At 40.5% G+C, this 18,475-nt stretch overlaps 7 protein-coding genes and 1 non-coding gene across 8 annotated transcripts; 5 read left to right on the forward strand and 3 right to left on the reverse strand. All coding sequences in view use genetic code 12, as the record gives it.

Moving 5' to 3' along the window:
* The first annotated feature begins 1,544 nt into the window (after positions 1-1,544).
* Positions 1,545-3,291, forward strand: ARP2 (actin-related protein 2). Its single transcript, XM_064920819.1, has 2 exons — positions 1,545-1,670; positions 1,986-3,291. Exons 1-2 carry the CDS (start codon positions 1,652-1,654, stop codon positions 3,143-3,145), a joined length of 1,179 nt encoding a protein of 392 aa, XP_064772459.1. The 5' UTR covers positions 1,545-1,651; the 3' UTR covers positions 3,146-3,291.
* A 145-nt stretch (positions 3,292-3,436) lies between these two features.
* On the reverse strand, positions 3,437-6,031 carry MPS1 (serine/threonine/tyrosine protein kinase; the record flags this gene model as incomplete). The annotated part of the gene is made up of 1 exon (XM_064918865.1): positions 3,437-6,031. The coding sequence occupies one exon, from the start codon at positions 6,029-6,031 to the stop codon at positions 3,437-3,439; it is 2,595 nt and encodes an 864-aa protein (XP_064772460.1).
* A 651-nt stretch (positions 6,032-6,682) lies between these two features.
* Positions 6,683-6,772, reverse strand: RJT20DRAFT_t149. Its single transcript has one exon. It is a non-coding gene; the product is annotated as a tRNA-Met (tRNA).
* Positions 6,773-7,490: 718 nt separating this feature from the next.
* Positions 7,491-8,829, forward strand: RJT20DRAFT_148276 (uncharacterized protein). Its single transcript, XM_064918972.1, has one exon. It carries the CDS (start codon positions 7,613-7,615, stop codon positions 8,606-8,608), a length of 996 nt encoding a protein of 331 aa, XP_064772461.1. The 5' UTR covers positions 7,491-7,612; the 3' UTR covers positions 8,609-8,829.
* A 13-nt stretch (positions 8,830-8,842) lies between these two features.
* RJT20DRAFT_151487 (uncharacterized protein) lies at positions 8,843-9,317 on the forward strand (the record flags this gene model as incomplete). Its single annotated transcript, XM_064919053.1, has 4 exons — positions 8,843-9,039; positions 9,087-9,111; positions 9,133-9,217; positions 9,241-9,317. The coding sequence occupies exons 1-4, from the start codon at positions 8,915-8,917 to the stop codon at positions 9,315-9,317; spliced, it is 312 nt and encodes a 103-aa protein (XP_064772462.1). The 5' UTR covers positions 8,843-8,914.
* A 1,280-nt stretch (positions 9,318-10,597) lies between these two features.
* Positions 10,598-12,436, forward strand: RJT20DRAFT_130494 (putative alcohol acetyltransferase). Its single transcript, XM_064917752.1, has one exon. It carries the CDS (start codon positions 10,815-10,817, stop codon positions 12,264-12,266), a length of 1,452 nt encoding a protein of 483 aa, XP_064772463.1. The 5' UTR covers positions 10,598-10,814; the 3' UTR covers positions 12,267-12,436.
* A 639-nt stretch (positions 12,437-13,075) lies between these two features.
* Positions 13,076-14,856, forward strand: RJT20DRAFT_130495 (putative alcohol acetyltransferase). The gene has a single exon (XM_064917753.1). The coding sequence runs from the start codon at positions 13,317-13,319 to the stop codon at positions 14,766-14,768; it is 1,452 nt and encodes a 483-aa protein (XP_064772464.1). The 5' UTR covers positions 13,076-13,316; the 3' UTR covers positions 14,769-14,856.
* On the reverse strand, positions 14,857-17,354 carry RJT20DRAFT_130496 (uncharacterized protein). The gene has a single exon (XM_064917754.1). It carries the CDS (start codon positions 17,244-17,246, stop codon positions 14,967-14,969), a length of 2,280 nt encoding a protein of 759 aa, XP_064772465.1. The 5' UTR covers positions 17,247-17,354; the 3' UTR covers positions 14,857-14,966.
* Positions 17,355-18,475: the final 1,121 nt, after the last annotated feature.

An 18,475-nucleotide genomic window follows, 5' to 3' on the forward strand; every position in this document is an offset into this window, starting at 1 on the left:
TGTTTTGATAGCACTAGAAGTGTGCATCGATATCACAACAGAACGAACGTACCAAGCAAAGAACTAGCCTTATTAAAATGATTTTCGTCCCCAATTCATTTACTGTGACTACAAAGGCCAATTTTCTGTCCGTATGGGACAACGATTGAGTGCTACCACCATTCTTTGTCTACTCAACAATTCCTCGAAGGGTATTGAAAAATCTGCCAAACTTCTTCTGATGCCAAAACCCTACATCACCTCTTGATTTATTGAATTGTTACCGTCGTTATCTTTCCATCTCTTACAAAGAATACACCTCCTCCCCTCGTAGTTTTATAGATCAATTGGCTGTGAAAATCGACGGCTTGAGTACAGACTGGTACCTTTCTCGAACTGTTATGCTAAACTGTTCAATATGGCCTCTGCTTCTAAAGTGGAAGTTCATTCGGTTCCAGAATAACCAAGATTATTGCTGTATTGACATTTACAATTGAGCTACTGTGCCCTCAACACCTCAGTCTCTACTCACAGAAGGTATTCAATTTCTCACGTATTCATCACACTGAACTTCTTGACGTATTTTCACTTTTCTACTATAGTTACTATACTTGATCACTTGATACACATCGTAATACTCATATAAACAGTAGATATATAACAGTATGACTAGTCTTGCTCCTTCTTACAAATTATCTCTATCTCCCTTATCCCGCTTCTTATTCTAATTCTCACTCCAGCCAACCTACCCCACAATGGCTGTGAAAACCGAGAGAAAGAGAAACCAATGCATATGGCCACCAATTGTGACTAGTGTCTCTTCCTCACTCTTTCACTCTTCCTTACAGTTCCTCACTCACTGGCACTCTCTCACTCCCTCGCTGTGTTTTCTCCTCACTTAGCTGATATCATACCAAATATTATATTTAGTTATATTTTTAGTTTACTCAACTTTTTCTACTTCTATTATAATAAATAGAATATCGCTTCCCTTTAATATTTACATCATTTAATTTTACATTAGTATTTATAATTTGATTTCAATATTACAACTCATTTAGGTAGATACTAATTTAATCACTATGATACCTTACCTCACCACACACTCCTGTGTCTTTCAGTCTTCTCAATCTCACTGTGTCTCTCACTCTCTTTACCCTTACTACGTCTATCTGACTATTCTATCGCATTGTGTCTCTCCTCTCTTTCACTGTGTCTCTCCTCTCTTTCACTGTGTCTCTCCTCTCTCTCACTCCTCTCCCTCACTATTCTCCCTCACTATTCTCCCTCACTGTGTCTCTCCCACTCCTTCCTCACTACACACCTCCTTCCTCACTACACACCTCCTTCCTCACTACACACCTCCTTCCTCACTACACACCTCCTTCCTCACTACACACCTCCCTCCTCACTACTCCCCATTTTCCTCTACGCTGCGGCACGGGCTAATCCCGTGATACCCTACTCTTCCTGCTTCCTGCTTCCTGCTTCCTGCCTCCTGCTTCCTGCTCTCATTACTCTCCTAATTGGAAGTGTTGGTGAGTGGCAGTAAATAGCGATTGAGTAAATGCTTTCTCCAGTAATTACGTTCTTCTTGGGTAATCCACCAGTAGCAGAGCTGGATCAAGTTGGCTTGCAGTTATAGAACACACACACAAGAAATTGGCCCACAATGAGTGAACAACCTATTGGTATGTAGTGGATTGGAATCTAGTATTAAGTATGACTCTGGCTGTGTAGGAGAGACAGTGGATGAATATCAAGCGTCGGGATGAAAATCTGGTGGGGAGAATCGAATTAAAGCGATCGATCCGGGGAATTGACGGATTGAAATGGTCATTGGCGGTGTTGTTTCGATGAAAATCGACTTCTACGTCTCAATTGATGTCATTGAAGTAATGATTCATCATATCCTGTTCTTCTCGTAGTTTACATTGGGAGAGTCTACAGTCCTTCTCACCACCAGCCTGTTCTAATAACCAAAACAGATTACTAACTTTAAACAGTTCTCGACCAGGGTACTGGATTTGTCAAAATCGGCCGTGCTGGAACGAATTTCCCCGACCATACGTTTCCTTCCATTGTCGGAAGACCTATATTGAGAGCAGAAGAGAGAAACTCGCTCGTCCCCTCGGACATCGAGATCAAAGACATAATGTGTGGTGATGAAGCAAGTGAGGTAAGATCCTTGTTGCAGATCAGTTATCCCATGGAAAATGGTATCATTAAGAACTGGGAGGATATGGAACACTTGTGGGACTATGCATTCTACGAGAGATTGAAAATACCCACCCAGGGCAAGAAGATCTTGTTGACCGAGCCTCCTATGAACCCATTGAAGAATAGAGAAACCATGTGCGATGTCATGTTCGAGAAGTACCAATTTGGTGGAGTTTATGTCGCCATTCAGGCCGTTTTGGCCTTATACGCTCAAGGTTTGAGTTCCGGTGTAGTTGTAGATTCCGGTGATGGTGTTACCCACATTGTCCCTGTTTATGAGTCCGTTGTCTTGAACCATTTAACTAGAAGATTAGATGTCGCCGGTAGAGACGTTACTAGAAACTTGATCAACTTGTTGTTGAGACGTGGTTATGCTTTCAACAGAACCGCTGATTTCGAGACCGTCCGTCAAATCAAAGAAAAGTTGTGTTACGTCTCCTACGACTTGGACTTAGACTCCAAGTTATCCCAAGAAACAACTACATTGGTCGAATCTTACGAGTTGCCAGATGGTAGAGTTATAAAGGTTGGTTCCGAAAGATTTGAGGCTCCAGAATGTTTGTTCCAGCCACACTTGGTTGATGTGGAACAACCTGGTGTTGGTGAGACCTTGTTCAACACAATTCAAAGTGCTGATGTAGATGTGAGATCCTCCTTGTTCAAGGCCATTGTGTTATCTGGTGGTTCTTCTATGTACCCTGGCTTACCATCTAGATTAGAAAAGGAATTAAAACAATTATGGTTAACTAAGGTTTTGAAGGGTGATGCTTCCAGATTGAGCAAATTCAAGGTGAGAATCGAAGATCCTCCAAGAAGAAGACACATGGTTTTCATCGGTGGTGCTGTGTTGGCCAACATTATGGCTGACAAGGACCACATGTGGATTTCTAAGCAAGAGTGGGAAGAACAGGGAGCTCGTGTGTTGGAAAAATTAGGTCCTCGTTAAGTTGGCTAGACCGCACGTTACGATACACGAGTCCTTATAGATGGGTAACTCAATATAACACATTTACGAATTTGCGCCTTGTCTGTACAATACTAGTCATGATACTTTATTTCACTATAGCTTAGACCAGTTCTATATATGTATTCTAAGTACATGCAAAAGTTAAGTTTTACGCAGTGGGCAGCGTATTAGAATCACAACAATTACTACAACTAAGACCGGGATGCATAAGTGTAAAAAATGTTGAAATCTATTAAACTTATTTACAATATAATATAATTCTAATATGCTCTAAGCATAATTTAAGTTGTTGATTTGCTCTAAAACAGAATCAACCAATGCATCATAAACATCACTAGTCATGGGGCCACCTCCAATCCTCTTGTTGTAGCCAAAGTTGACTGCCAGGTGAACTAAATCACGAACAAAGCTCTCGCTCACTATTTTGGGACTTAAAAAGTCACTCTTCAAACAATTATCTATCGTCCAACGCTCATTTGGATTCCTAGCTAAGCAATGCTGCATTAGCTCAATGGCGCTTGTGGGCACATCAACACCTCCAATTCCTTTATTGGAGAACTGTATCTTCACTTGAGGATTCATGATGGCCATTACTCTCTGGTTTCCAGAATAACCTCCGTATGGCGGTTTTCCATAAATCATTTGGTAGATAATGCACCCACATGACCAAACGTCAGAAGGTTTTCCTACTTTCCATGTATTACGCTGCTTTGACATGTTTTGGTCAGCCATAGGTAAACCAGGAAAAGTTTGGTTTACCTCAACCAAAGCCTCCGGAGCCATGTAGTTGGGAGTACCTATCTGGGATTCACGGTAAATGTTAGCAGTATGGTCGGGAACGGCATTAGCTATTCCAAAGTCGATGATTTTAAGGATTCCTCTAACAAATAAAAAGTTGGCAGGCTTCAAGTCGCTGTGTACTATGCCCGATTCATGAACTGCTTTCACACATTTCAATACCTCGATCGCATGATATTTCACAAAGTTCAAATCTAAAGGATTATTCAAGTTCAACTTATTTTGAAATACATGTGCTAGGTCAATATCTCCACATTCCATTACCAAATAAATGGAACCCACACAAACTGCATGGTCTACCAACTTCACGACACGATCAGCATGCTTTAGCTTTAGTAAAAGGTCTATTTCACCTTTGAAACCCTTCACACATGATTCATCAAATTGATCAAAAGTAACCTTCTTGATGGCGTATAATCGGTTATTCGCTAATGCCTTCACCTTGTATACTTTAGACGTTCCACCTCTTCCAAGGAGTTCCAACTTTTCATAGTGGTTACCATTAATTATGATAGCTTTCTTCTTTTTTTCTTCAGAGTGTGCTGATTGCGGTGCTTCTACAGCAGGTTCCAGAACTTGCTGCGTCTGTTGCGCTTGTTGCAATGGCGAAACATGCGGAATCGTCACTTTAACTTCTGAATGAAGCTCTTTGACTGATGAAGGCGTTTTTGGAAATTTAGGCTTTCTAAAGTTATCAAAATCACTACTTGGGTTAAAAGTATTGACTTGAACATTGGACAATGGTTTTCTCTCTGTTATAGGTGGTTTTCGATTGTTGCTGTCAAGAATTCCCATGTTCTCCTTGTCCACCTGTGGCGACAGTTCTATTGATGGCGTTTTTACTATGTTGTCAAGAGCCCTTAAATTTGTTGATGGCTTCCGCCCACCCCTTGAGAAGAGTGCCTCGCTCTCAATTGGTCTCAATTCTGGAATCAAGACCCTTTCGTCACTAATGAGAGGTCCTCTGAGTCTCAGATAATTGAACTCCTGTTCATGCAATAATTTTCTCTCTTCTATACGTCTACGAATTTCTTCTTGCTTCTCCTTAGACGAAAATTGGAGATCAACACTCAATTCATTTTTCTCCTTCTCTATACCTAAAGGCAGCGCATTCAACTTTATGGGTGGAGTTGGTGTCTTTACCTTTGGCGAGATCTTAGGCAATGAAAATATCGGTGGTGGGGTATTAGTTATATGGGCAATATCTTCAGGATCTAAGCTACTCTTTTTATCAATGCCAGCATTGGTCTCAAGGTCGAACTTATCATAATGGTCGCTTATTCTAGATGCCCTCTGAGGAGGTCCTAGCACTTTTCCAAATCTTCTAGTGCCTCTCATACGTTTGATGGTATGAACTGCAGACCGCGATGAAGGATTTGAAGACGACAATGGTGCCCGAGTACTGGCCGCGCTGTTGTTACTTCCTGGGGTTGTAGCGGGAGTCTTAGACATTGAGGTGTGCGGAGAAGACGAGGCTTCTTCCATGAGATCTTCGTCTATTGAAGTGTTATGTGTATGCGAGCTGAGGTTGTTAAAAGAATTATGGGCTGAAGCAGAAGGAGCTGGATTTGATTCCTGGAAGGAAGTGTTGCTAACATGGGCTGATGTATTCATGGAGATATTCCCAGACAGCGTGTTGGATTGTTTTCTGTCAGATGCAAAGGCGGGATTATTATTATTATTATTATTATTATTATTATTATTGTTGTTGTTGATGCTGGTATTTTGGAATGATGAAGACTCCTTGAAATGAACAGATAGCCTATGTTTGAGTTGTTCTGTCCTCTTGGCCTGTTCTGGGAAGTCCAATTCGTAGATTCCGGTCACGTTGTTCTTGGTGTTATTACTGGAGTTATTTTGAGCTGTGAGTGGTAGATTTCGAGTTCTATCGTTCAATAATGCTATGCTATACGAGCTGAGAGCTGGCGGAAGGAAGGTATTATCCTCGTCAACAAACAGTCTTTTGTGGTTTCTGAGTTCTTGTAGGTTAAGGTTCGGCGGACTGAAGCCAATACCCTTAAGCGGCGGGTTTTGTCCACTCGGTGAAGGTATATGATTGAGGGACATTGTGTTGTGTTAATACATCAGTTGAGATGATTCTGATTCTTATGCTATGAAAATGAAAAGGAACGACTTTTTGGTGCTGTGAAGATACACAAATGCTGATTCGATGAGGAAACGATGACTATAAATATGAAAGATGAATGGGAACGTGAATGTTTGATTTGACGGCTATTTCAAGGACGGATCTTTCCTGTAGTCGTATTGAAGATATCAGTCCAACGCTTTGAAATTCCTGATCTATATTTCCAGTGTAAGCACAACCTTAATCTGGAATATATGGATATGAATAACAACAATAATGATATAAGTGGCAGCAATAGTCACTGGTAACAATAATAACACTGAACCACTAAACAGAATATTCAACAGTACACACTGCTATAAATCCACCTTCAACTGGTTTTTTTTTCCGCTTGAAAAGGTTAATCTCTGCTTTGACTGCCACGATCCACTTCCACTTCTTAAATGAAACGTCTATACACGTTAACCTATCTAACACTTGCAATGTCAATAGCCGCTTGTTATGATCATACAGGAAGAGAAGTGTAACCAAAGAAACACAAAAGAAAAAACGAATTCGCGTTTGTTTATGAAAGAGGAAGTGGGTGCTGCATATAGTCCCGATTGATTCTGGTAGCAAAAAAAAATGGGAATTGCTCCACGGCAGGTTCGAACTGTCGACCTTCAGATGACACAATTGGTTAAATTATGAGACTGACGCTCTGCCAACTGAGCTAGTGAAGCCAATTTCTTGTGTGGAGTTCTATAACTGGCTTGGAGAGGTGTTGAAATCACGTGAAATTCGGGTGACGCGGAATTAGGGAAATATGGGCCATTGGTGGGATTTCAAAGCCGTGCTGGGGGGTTTGGCATTATTCAGGTTGAATAATTAGGATTTTGGGTTCATTCCCTTGTTGTGGCATGTCATTATTGTTGGAAATGGGCCAGAAACACAGGAATTCATGTTGTAGGATGATTCTGGGGAAATTTTCCCATTTGAAGTGATTCTTTAGTATCAGCTTTCAGAGGAGCTTCTTATGTGATCCCAGTCATCTCCATTCCACTAATAACTTCGTTATTCTACCTAAGATATTTATTGTATAGACTAAAATTATTCGCTGAATGAATTTATTTAAAAGTTACTTTCTCATAAATTTTGCAACTAAATTTCGAAAATCTCATTTCTTATCAAATGTTGGAGTTAACCACTAAATATATAGACGTGAGTGTTTCTTCAACTACTTTTAAAGAAGCTTTAAGCAATACCATTCTTGCCAACGATATTTATCACAGTAAATGTGAAGGGAAGCCGAAATAGAAGTATTTTGTATAGGACAGGCTATCTGCTCCTTAGGATGCAACGCGAGAAGACGAAGACTCCATCTACGTTCACTTCCAAATCAATTTTCACCTCGATACTGCAAAAAAGACGAGTTATCACATACAGGGCAAGCTATTAGAAGAAATTCTCATATATGTATGTATATGTATTGTCATGCAGCACCTTATGTTATGAGAATATCTTTAAAATAAAACTGTATCGTAAAACTTTTGAATCGTCTTGACTTCTTCCTTAACGACGCTATGTTTTTCAGCGCGATTTATAGCAACAAGATTATTGAAATCGATACAGAAAGGTTCATTCAAATAAACACAGAATTGGTTAGAGAAGCATTCCGTGATTGTGAAACTGGCACAAGAATTCATCTTGATATTCCTCTCCTAAATCTTAGCCCAAAGTCACCAAAGGAAGAAAACTTTCCACTTTCTAATGTATCTCTCGGAACTGGCACCAACCCCGTTTTCCCAGCATTTGTATATATCACTGATGCATTGTTATCGGCTAAATTCAGGCCCATAGGAAGTAGCACATTTATAAGGCGATATCTTCTTCCCCTTGATCGACAAATTAAACGTGCTGACATAAGAGATTCCCATTTGAGGCCATCTTTCGGGATTCCTCGCCAGGAAGTAATCTGGCTGGAAGTTATCATCCACAGTTACTTCAATGCTAAAATCTCTCCTGCAATTCAATCCTTGTATAGGGATATAAATACCAGCGGTAGATTCAACTTAGTGAAATTTTATGCCCCGCTTAGTGATTCCTTAGTCGTGGAACGGGATGTAGCTCATATTTGGGGTTGCAAAAAAGATCATGGTTTCCTGTATCCGGAATTGTGCTTTGCAATCGGAAACTACAGAAAACAGAGCTACCGGTTGCAAAAAGGGTTTGAGGGAATGATGGAACTAACCCAGAATTATCACCCAAATCCAGCAGATACAAAGCAAAGATTCTTTCCATCAAGAGACTGGACTTCCACCGTTTTCTTTACATTACTTTTAAGAAAATATCTTTATCAAGCCTTCATGTGTGGCACCAATAGAATCTTTCTTTCTGACAATAATACCTTTTCTAGATTTTTTGAATATCACTTCGATAATAATGGAATTATGACTATTGAGTACTATATAATAGACGATCAACAGACCATTGCCGAAGGAATCACGTTGAGATCAGCAATGGCTGGCTTTTTCTTCAACACACCACTTTTGCAGCAAGAAAATTACGAAGCTCATTGAAAAATAGATTAGAACACGCTATTCTGGTAGCTGGTAAGATAGATAGACTTGATAATGTTGTTCCAAAATATCCCTTGGATAAGGCTCCTTTGTCAACCATTGTACAAGACAATGGTAGGTGGCAGGTTGATTGTGACATTTTCGGCAACACGTTATGTCGAGTAGAAAACGAGCAGCAACGAATTTTCCAACATTGAAATTACCTTCAGTAGTCTTTTCAAGAAGTATTACTACGACAGATCATGGTGGAAGAAAAACTATGAATTTGCGGTTAATCAACCCCCAGAGAATGATGAATACTATAAAATGTTCTTCAATGAGTTAGAAATCAATCAAGCTATCGAGAAATCACAATATGGTTCCAATTATTCCAAAATCCTATGTTCAGGCTTTTGGAATGGCCTTGGTGGCCGTCTTGTGCATATATTTGAGTATTTAGGAGAGGAAATACCAGAACTGGGGGGGGGGGGGGATATAGGCAAATTATATGGGATATAGGCAAAGTATATCAAACCATAAAACAGAGACTCAAGGAACTCCACCTGTTGGGGATCTCGCATAATGATGTAAGGATTCAAAACATTCATGTTCTTTATCTGGGAAGATTTCGTTAATTGATTTCGGATTGTCAGACATCACTAACGACGATGGCCGTATGAGGAGAGACCTCGAAGAGCTTGACTTCATATGTGGGATAAATGAACATTAGGAAGAAATACTCTGAATGAAGATAAAGAGGGAGGTGTAGCATGATAAGGAAGACGAACCATGCCCCCTTCACCGTCTATATAAAGATGCAAGAAACAGCATCAGCAGACGGTTCTGGTCCTACTTTGACATATTAACAGAAATTGAATCCGTGTTGTGCAAGCTGCCAAGAAGAAGACATGATTCGATGATGATGACAATTGAACTTATTTTATGCCGATATCTTTCAACATTCAATCTGAAGATAGCCTTTGAAATCGCTCGAAATATACACCTTTGATATTGCTCGAAATATACATTTTTTTTCATATTTACATTTATATAATACTTTATAGATAAATCCCAAAAATACTTATTTGACAAAGACAGAGACAAGTGATAGAAACTTACGGTTGCTCGTCGATGTAGTCTCCCAATCGATTTCTGAGTACTCAAAAGTACTCAAAAGCGCTCTAAAGCAAATGGCAATGTTAATCATTATCAACATCCTCTTATTATTCTTATAGTAATATAAAACACCAAGAACGAATACTAAAAGGAAATGAAGCTTCTAATGTCAAGGGAATTGTTATAGATCTGACCCAACTTTGCTGAATTTCCCATCAGTTTCCAATATACATCGAATTGAGAAACCTAGTTGATCCCTATATTCATTAGCTTCATGTAGATACGGTAAAGTGCTGGTACACACCTTCCATCATGAGAGGAGTAACCATACAGAGAATAGTGAATAGGATTTAGAAGGGCTTACAGGACTCGGAGTTAAAAGGTCACAATGATATCTTGCTCTCAGCCTTCATCGGTAAAGCATGATTATGATACGAGTTGAAAGTGTATGAAGCGAATAGCTGTGTCTTATTGTTGGAAGTATCTCCTTCATTTAAGCATACTACCAGTTCACTCAGAATCCAAGGGGGGAGGATATATGCATATGTGTCGAGATTTCGGGCTTAAAACTTCCCTTCTATTGCTATTAAGCCTCTCAATTTAACTCGATATCTTACTCAGCCTACGACTACATCGTGGCAATGTCTCCACTATTAAGATAAAAAGGCGCTATCCCTCTAGCATATTGCAGTTCTCGGATAAATTCCGAACTTGACCATCGATAATCACAATTCACACAACTTTATCACCGAGCTTCTCCATGCAATTTCCCAGCATACTCTCCCATATTTCAATTATCTCCTATAGTTATACTGTGCCTCATTTTTTGCAATCGCATTTGGAACCAAAATAAAGGAGATGCGAAAAATAGGAGAGATTTCATGTTTCGACATTGTTCTTCTTGACATCGATTGAGAGGATATAAGTACTCATACATATAAGTATAATCGAGCGTGGTTGTGAAAATTGATATTTCGAATTTGGAATACGGTGGCCGAATAAGCTTTTTCCTAATAGTGCTGCAAAATTGACAGACGTCTTATTTTAGTGTGAGGCGAAGCTATTAAACGCCAAGAACTCTGGTAGGTGACTAAACAAACGGTACTGAAGCATGTCTTTAAAGGCTAAATATGAACGTGAACCGACGTTTTATGAGAGGTACGAGATTGCTAGAACCTTGACAGAGGTTTACTCGAATTTCAATGTAACTGCCAAGTACAGTAAACACGTAGAAAAGGCCGTGCTTTCACAAGCCTTGCGCAATGTGTTATTGAAAAACCCCGGTTTAGTTATGAATTTCTTCCGCAAGGAAGGATGCCACGACGATGTTAAAGAACAGGGGAAGAATTTCATAAAAAAACCAATCCAAAAGGTTAGCTTTGACCAGTTGGTCACTTATAAAAAACTCGAGGGTTCATTTGATCAAACGGTATTGAGCGAGTTCAATGAAATCGTCTTTGGCTTTGACAAAGAAGCTCCATTGTGGAATTTAATAGTTTCAGACAGCGAAGGACCACAGTACTTTACATTCATATGTAACCATATTATTGGTGATGCTAACACTGCTTGTTTCTTCCACGAAGACTTGGTAAACGAGATCGTCCAAGTGCAACTGTCTGATAAGAAAGATGTGCAGTTAGAGATTCTCTTTGACTACCTGAATGATAAAAGCAGCTTGCCTGATTTTCCCAAAGCTACTGCAGACTTGATTCCAGAGTTGTACTCTCCACTGCTTTGGTTCACTGTTCTGACAGTTGTGGAAAAGCTTTTATTACCTAAGTTTGTTACAAATCTTGTTAGCAAATACGTGTATTTACATGACCTTCAAAAGTATCCTATGTTCAGTAATGGGGAAGCCAAACTTCATGCCAAAGCAAATTACAGGATCGTTAATGTGGATGCATCTGTGACTAAAGTACTACTTCCTTCCTTAAGAGCAAAGAAGGTAACATTTACACCTTACTTCTGTGCTGTAGCTTTGCAAACTCTTCAAGAAGTGGTATTTTCCTGTATTTCAAAGCAGAAGTACTCTACCAATCTAAGTATTATTGTCAATGGAAGACGTTATTACCCAAAATTGCACGACCAATTGAAGTATAACACTGTTGTATCTGTTTGCGAAGTAGTCCAAAAACCAATACCGTCTTCCAAATCCATCGATGGGCTCTTAGAACCTATCAAGTACATGTCTGACAGTATCATCCGTTCTGTCGAGTCTAGAGATGGATTCAAGTTGGTAGGGCTTCTCAAAATTATAAATTTTTGGGATTTCTTATTGTCGAAAGTTGGAAAGACAGACCTTGGTACTATGGAATTGTCGAATATCGGCAATAAGCTGATCAAGTCTGGAGACCTTGAGGTGGTAGATCTCATTTTTAGTCAAGACAATGGTCTTTCGACCCATGTGATATTCTCTGCGGTGAGTACACCAGCAGGAGGCATTAATGTTGTTGTTGGTTTCAATGACGAGTTAGAAAAGTTAATTCTTTCAGACAGCAATGAGAAGGCAATGGATGTGTTTGCAAGAGAGCTCAAGACCAGATTAATAGAGTATGCCCAGTGAGTAACTAAGTTAGGCATCACTTATACGGTGTCCACTCAGTAGAAGTATATATTCCAGAGATAATAGGTAGGTTACTACATCCTTCAGTGGAAGCTTGGATAATGCTATAATTATATGATTCAGATAAAAATCTTGTAAGGAAAAGATCAACTTAGATACCCAATTTTAGGATAATACGAATAGAGTGAATATGATATGATGCTTCTTGTTTGGCCAGGTAATGTATCCTTCTTTCATTTGTAGGTCGAAATGTGGAGAGTTTAAGACATCGCTCTGATTCACATATGAATCCGGATTGCCTAGTTCTTCACTGTACAATATACTGTTGGTGAATTGTAGAAAGAATAACAAAGTGAATTTTCCTTAAGAAGTCTGTATGTCAAGATTACGAAAGATCAATCCTAAAACGAATAGTCCATCTGAATTTAACCCTTTGCTAGTTTAATCAATTTCTACATTAATCAAGGCATTCCCATCAAAGCAGATTGGGTAGTACTTGCGAAAGTCGCAGTTCGTATCACTCCACCAATTAAGCTAATACCTATTCCCATACAGATACCAAATTGAGCAAGTGACTGTGTTTAGAGTCTTCGATATTTATACTAACCGGTTAGAAATAAAGCCTCTTCTATCTTACAACAATACTTCAATTCTATCCTAACCATAGTTAAAAAAAACAACAAACATAGTCCATTAACCTTTAGCCATGTGACTTAATAATACGTCATTTTTTGCAATCGCCAGATTTGGAAGCATTGAGATGAAAAATTAGAAGCCGATGAGATTTTTAACAATTGAACATCGTTGTTCTTTGTGAAGTATTGTATGCTATAGAAGTTATAACTGATATAAAGGGAAAGTTATCTGGAGTAGGTATTAACGATACGACTTGAAAGATTACAAAGAATACAAAAGGAATACATTTTCAGTTTTTTTGAGCTGCAAAATTTGGGACACAATTGACGTCTTAATTATAGTTTAATTTAGTCTCTGGTGCAGCGCGGTCGCCAAGACTATTCTAATAGCTAAAAAGCAGATCTGGAAGAAGAAATGACTTCTGGGGATCGTTATGAGCGTGAGCCCACGTTCGTAGAAAGGTATGAGATCGTTAGATCCATAAAGGAGGTGTATACCAATTTCAATATTACGGCTAGGTACAGTAAGCAAGTTGATCAATGTGTGCTTTCGCATGCTCTACGCAATGTACTATTGAAAAACCCAGCATTGGTAATGAACTACTTCCGTAAGGAAGGAAAATTGGATGATGCTAAGGAACAGGGCCATAATTTCATTAGAAAACCTGTTCAAAAGATTGCTTTCGACGAATTGGTCACTTACCAGAAACTCTCTGGACCAATGGATGAAAGCGTATTGAAGAAGTTCAACGAGCTAGTGTTTGACTTGGACAAGGAAGTCACATTATGGCGATTAATTATTTTGGAAAGTGCAGAATCTCAGTACTTAACTTTCATAACTAACCACATCATTGGTGACGCTAATGCTGGTACATCCTTCCACGAGGACTTGGTAAATGAAATTGTTGAAGTGCAACAGTCTGACCAGAAGGACGTGCCATTGGAAACTCTCTTTGACTTCTCCAAGGATAAAAGCAGCTTGCCTGCTTTCCCGAAGTCCACTGTGGATTTGGTTCCAGATTTGTACAACCCATCGCTTTGGTTCAAGGCTCTGACTATTTTGCAGAAACACTTGGTCCCAAAGTTTGTGATAAATCTCGTCAACAAGTACGTGTATTCGTATGATTTTGAGCAGAATCCTATTTTCAGTAATGGTGGAGCCAAATTTCATGCCAGGGCCCATTATAGAATGATCAATGTGAGTGCTTCAGAAACCAAGGCACTTCTTTCTTCGTTAAGATCAAAAAAGGTAACATTCACACCTTACTTCAGTGCCGTGGCCTTGCAAACCCTTCAGGATGTGGTATTTCAGTGCATCTCAAACAAGCAATATTCAACAAATCTAAGCGTCATTGTCAATGGAAGACGTTTTTATCCCGATTTACAAGAACAAATGAAGTACAACCTGGCAGCATCTGTTTGCACAGTGATTCAAAAGCCAATGCCTTCTGCCAATAGTATTGATGGCCTCGCAGAACCTATAAAATACATCTCAAACAGCATATCCCGTAGTTTACAGACAAGAAATGGTTTCTCCATGGCGGGGCTTCTTCAGATTATCAACTTATGGGAAATCTTATCACAAATAGGCGAAGCTGAATCTCGTGCTACAATGGAGATATCCAATATCGGCAACAAGGTGATAAAGTCCAAAGACCTAGAGGTGGAGGATCTCATTTTCAGCCAAGACAATGGTGTATCACCCCATTTGGTGTTTTCATCAGTAAGCACACCAGTAGGAGGAATAAATGTTGTGATTGGTTTCCGTGATGAATTAGAAGAGTTAGTTATTCCAGAAAGCAATGAGAAGGCAATGGATGTCTTTGCAAGAGAGCTCAAGACCAGATTATTAGAGTATGTTAAATAATTGGTACTCCAGTAGAATTGTTGATATCCAAACGATACAATACATATGACAGAGACTATAGATACTTTCACTACATCTTTAACCGAAAATTGGATTATGCTATAATAATATGAATCAAATACCAATTATGTAAGAGAATTGAACCAAGAAATTAACTCTAATTAATGTCCTCCTCATCTCGTATAACCTGCATTCGTTTTAAAAACCTCCCGTCATATCTCTAATCTTGTCCACTTCCGCTTGGAGTGCTTTGAGATCGTCCAAGATATTGGCGGTGCTGCCATTAGATGTTTCATTACCGTAGAATGCTGGAGTCTGAGATAAATTATTGCCGTTGTTGTCATTATAACCGTTAGCTGTGTTCGTGCGGATGGTGTTTTCAAGGCTGCTATTGTTGCTATTGTAAATGTCTCCCAGATTACCGTTTTGTCCAATACTGACTTTTGGGGGTAATGGAGGTGGTTGAGGACTGGAAGTGGATGTATTTCTTCTTCGAGAAGGTGGAGGTGGAGGAGGCAATCTTTGACCATTCAAAGTGGCAGCTATGGAGCCGATCGGACTACTGTTCATGTTATTGTTAGCACTGAAACCACCCAAAGGCGATCTTGGTGGTACTGGAGGCGGCATAACTGGAGCCAGCAAATTAGGACCAGAATTCGTTGGTCCATTGGATCCCTCATATTGCGAGACTGTGAATTGATGCGATAAAGGAGATGTCTGTGGTAAAGCACTTTGGGCAGGCAATGGAGACGCCACTGAGGGCATTGGAGAAGATGCGGATCTATTTCTTCTTGATGTTGGAACTGGTGGTGGAGGTAAAGGTCTGGAATTGGAGAAGGATCCTGAGGCAGATCGTGGTGAGCCATCATTAGTGACACGGGCGTTTTGAAGGGTATTGGAAAGTGTATTGCCTGTCATTTGACTAGTGAAAGACTGAAGTGATATTCTGGGAAGATCCAGGCCTTGTGATGTATCGGAGGGTATATTATTGTTGCCATCACTTGGACCAAAGAGTTGGGTACTACTTGCTGGACCGTTTGATGGGGACACGTTGTCTTCCAATCTGCTGTTGTAAAACTTTGCCATCTGTGCTGGTCCAGTCATATTAGGTTTTAAGAGCTCGGGCTCAGGCAGGGGATTGAACATAGCCATTTGGGCCGGTCCAGTCATGTTTGGCCTTAGCAAGTGCTCGCTGCTATTACCATCGTGGAAATGAATGCTAGAAGGAACTCCTCCAATAGAGGCAGTATCCACAGAATGAAGGTTTCTGAAATGGTTAATCTGTGACTCCATATCCTTTAGTACTTCTTGTTCTTCCTCGTCAATTTGCTGCTGTTGTTGCTGTTGTGATTGCAGTTGTTGTTGAAGAGTAATATTACCACCCTGCTTCATCCTTTCAAGAAGTTGATCCATTGGTAACAGATAGTCCAATTGTGGCAGTGGTGATGCAATTGGCGATCCCATAAATGAGTCGTCGTGGATGTCGGTAACGATCTGATCTGAGAATTTCACGGACTTTAACTTTTTAGATCTCTTCTTTTTGGGGATATCATCTGGACGTTCGCCAGTAAGCATGAACTGAGTAAAGCTGTCGATATCCAAGGGCTTATTTTCTGGGGTGGCTCCGTTTCTTGCTGCGCTCTGGTCGCTATCTTCGTCTACGTCGTTTGCTGCATCACTTTCATTATCATCATCATTCTGTCTCTTTTTAGATAAGATCGAGGGAGGGGTTGGAATTGGAGCTTTAATGCGGAGAAGCTTTCTCAGAGGCTCTTGTCCGCTGAGAGTATGTGATATCATTCTCAAGAGAGCAAAGAACTCGCCGATGTTGATGGACTGGACGATTTTCTGGAAGATTCTCTGGATTTTCTCTTTGCACACGGTTGGAATCTTGAAATTGTTCAAGAAGCTGAACACGTCGTTAAGGGTGATTGTTCTGGAGTTGGTTCTTGCCAATATATCGCTGTACCAACGCATGTAAGTCTTGGACTCTTGGAGAGTGAGTTCCTGTGCGGTTAACGACAAGGGTATGGCCAAGTCGGATTCGCTGTCGTTATTACTAAACGAATTCGTGGTAGATCTGCTGTTTGGAATGAAGCTATCGAAGCTGTTATTCTCCGAATGTGTTATATGAGTGCTTGACTCGTTTTTCACATTGTTGTACTGTTGTAGCACCGACCTGTGGTTGGACGAGTGTTCGAGAGACGAGCCAGCAGCACCTCTTCTCATGATGTCATCGGCGGAATTGTTGCGAAAAATGTAGTTGTGGACGTTGTTATCCAGTGGATGGAGGTTTGGAGCAGTTGCTGGGACTGCCAACAGGGACTGGACCGGAGTTGTACTGACAGACGCTGTTCTGGCTGTTCCGAACGACACCGGCGGAGCTGGAGACGACGTACCAGAAGAGGGAGAGTCTGAGGCAGTGGAAGCAGACCCTGGTGGCGGGAGTTTCATCCAGTCAAACCCAGGCAGACTCATGGATGGAGATGTGGATGGAGACACGGACGGAGGTAATGGAAGGCTTGAACAGACCAGAAAGAAGAAGACTGTGTGGTGATTATTAGACAGAGTAGTCTTTTGAGGAAGTGAAGTGAATCATTTGAGTGTCGCGGAAAACGCGACAGACAAATGCGACAGAGGTGGAGGGTGGGAAAGAAGGGGAGGAGAGGTGGGAGGGTAGGAGTGAAGGTGAGGAGAGTGAAGGTGTAGAGAGGTGGCAGAGGTGGCAGAGGTGGTAGAGTTGGGAGAAGTGGTGTTACATGTAGAGATCCGAGAGTGTTGGAAAGGGGTAATGAGGGTAGAGAGTGGAAAGAGAGTGGAGAGTGGAGAGCGGAAAGAGAATGGAGTTGTAGAAAAGAGAATGGAGAATTGGAGAATTGGAGAAGTGGAGTGGTGGAGTGGTGGAATTGTGGTTTTTATGATTATGTAGAAGATATAGTATAGAGAAGCGTTTAAAAGTTATATAGTGGACATGGGGACATACGTGATGAAAATTGAGTATTTGTCGTAATTTAGTGTTTCTTTGTGTGTTTTGTTTGAACTTGAGGAAATAGAAATGGTTGCAATTAGAAGTTAGCAATTGGTAGATTGCAGATAGAGATAGCATAGAGAAGTTAGTACGTAGTCGTTACTATGGTGTAGTAGGTAATGGAAGTTTGTAAAAGAACGCGACAGTAAATGAGACACGGTAGTCAACGGGTGATAGTGATAAAGACAGGGCTGTGGGGCGAAATGGAGGCTGAGAGAGGGTTTGCAATGTAGGTGAGTGGTTGATGAACTAGTTCACACACTGTTCTACATCAGGGTGGTTCTACAGCAGCCTCATGCTACAGTGCTATTACAATGGTGGTGGTGGTATTTCGCTTACCACTCGTAGAAGTTACTGAGAGTATAAAGAGGGCCTAAGTTACGAAAGTCCGTTTATGAAGGAAACTTCCAGCGAGAGAAACAGCAAGACAGCGAGAAAGCGAGACACCGTGACAGCGAGAAAGAGAGACAGCGAGAAAGAGAGACAGCACGACACCGTGACAGCGAGACAGCCAGATTACAATATACTAAAGCAATGGGACAACAGCACATTAATCATACAGCCAATGCAACAGTATGGGCAGTTTCTGCCACATAGTAACGAAGGTCTATAACACGATGTAACATAGGAGTAGGTATTAATATGAGGTGAATGTGCGAAGCAAGAGGATATAAATGAC

This window comes from Scheffersomyces xylosifermentans (genome assembly GCF_036884685.1).
Source record: "Scheffersomyces xylosifermentans strain CBS 12540 chromosome Unknown RJT20scaffold_7, whole genome shotgun sequence".
In the NCBI taxonomy this organism is placed as follows: Eukaryota; Fungi; Ascomycota; class Pichiomycetes; order Serinales; family Debaryomycetaceae; genus Scheffersomyces; species Scheffersomyces xylosifermentans.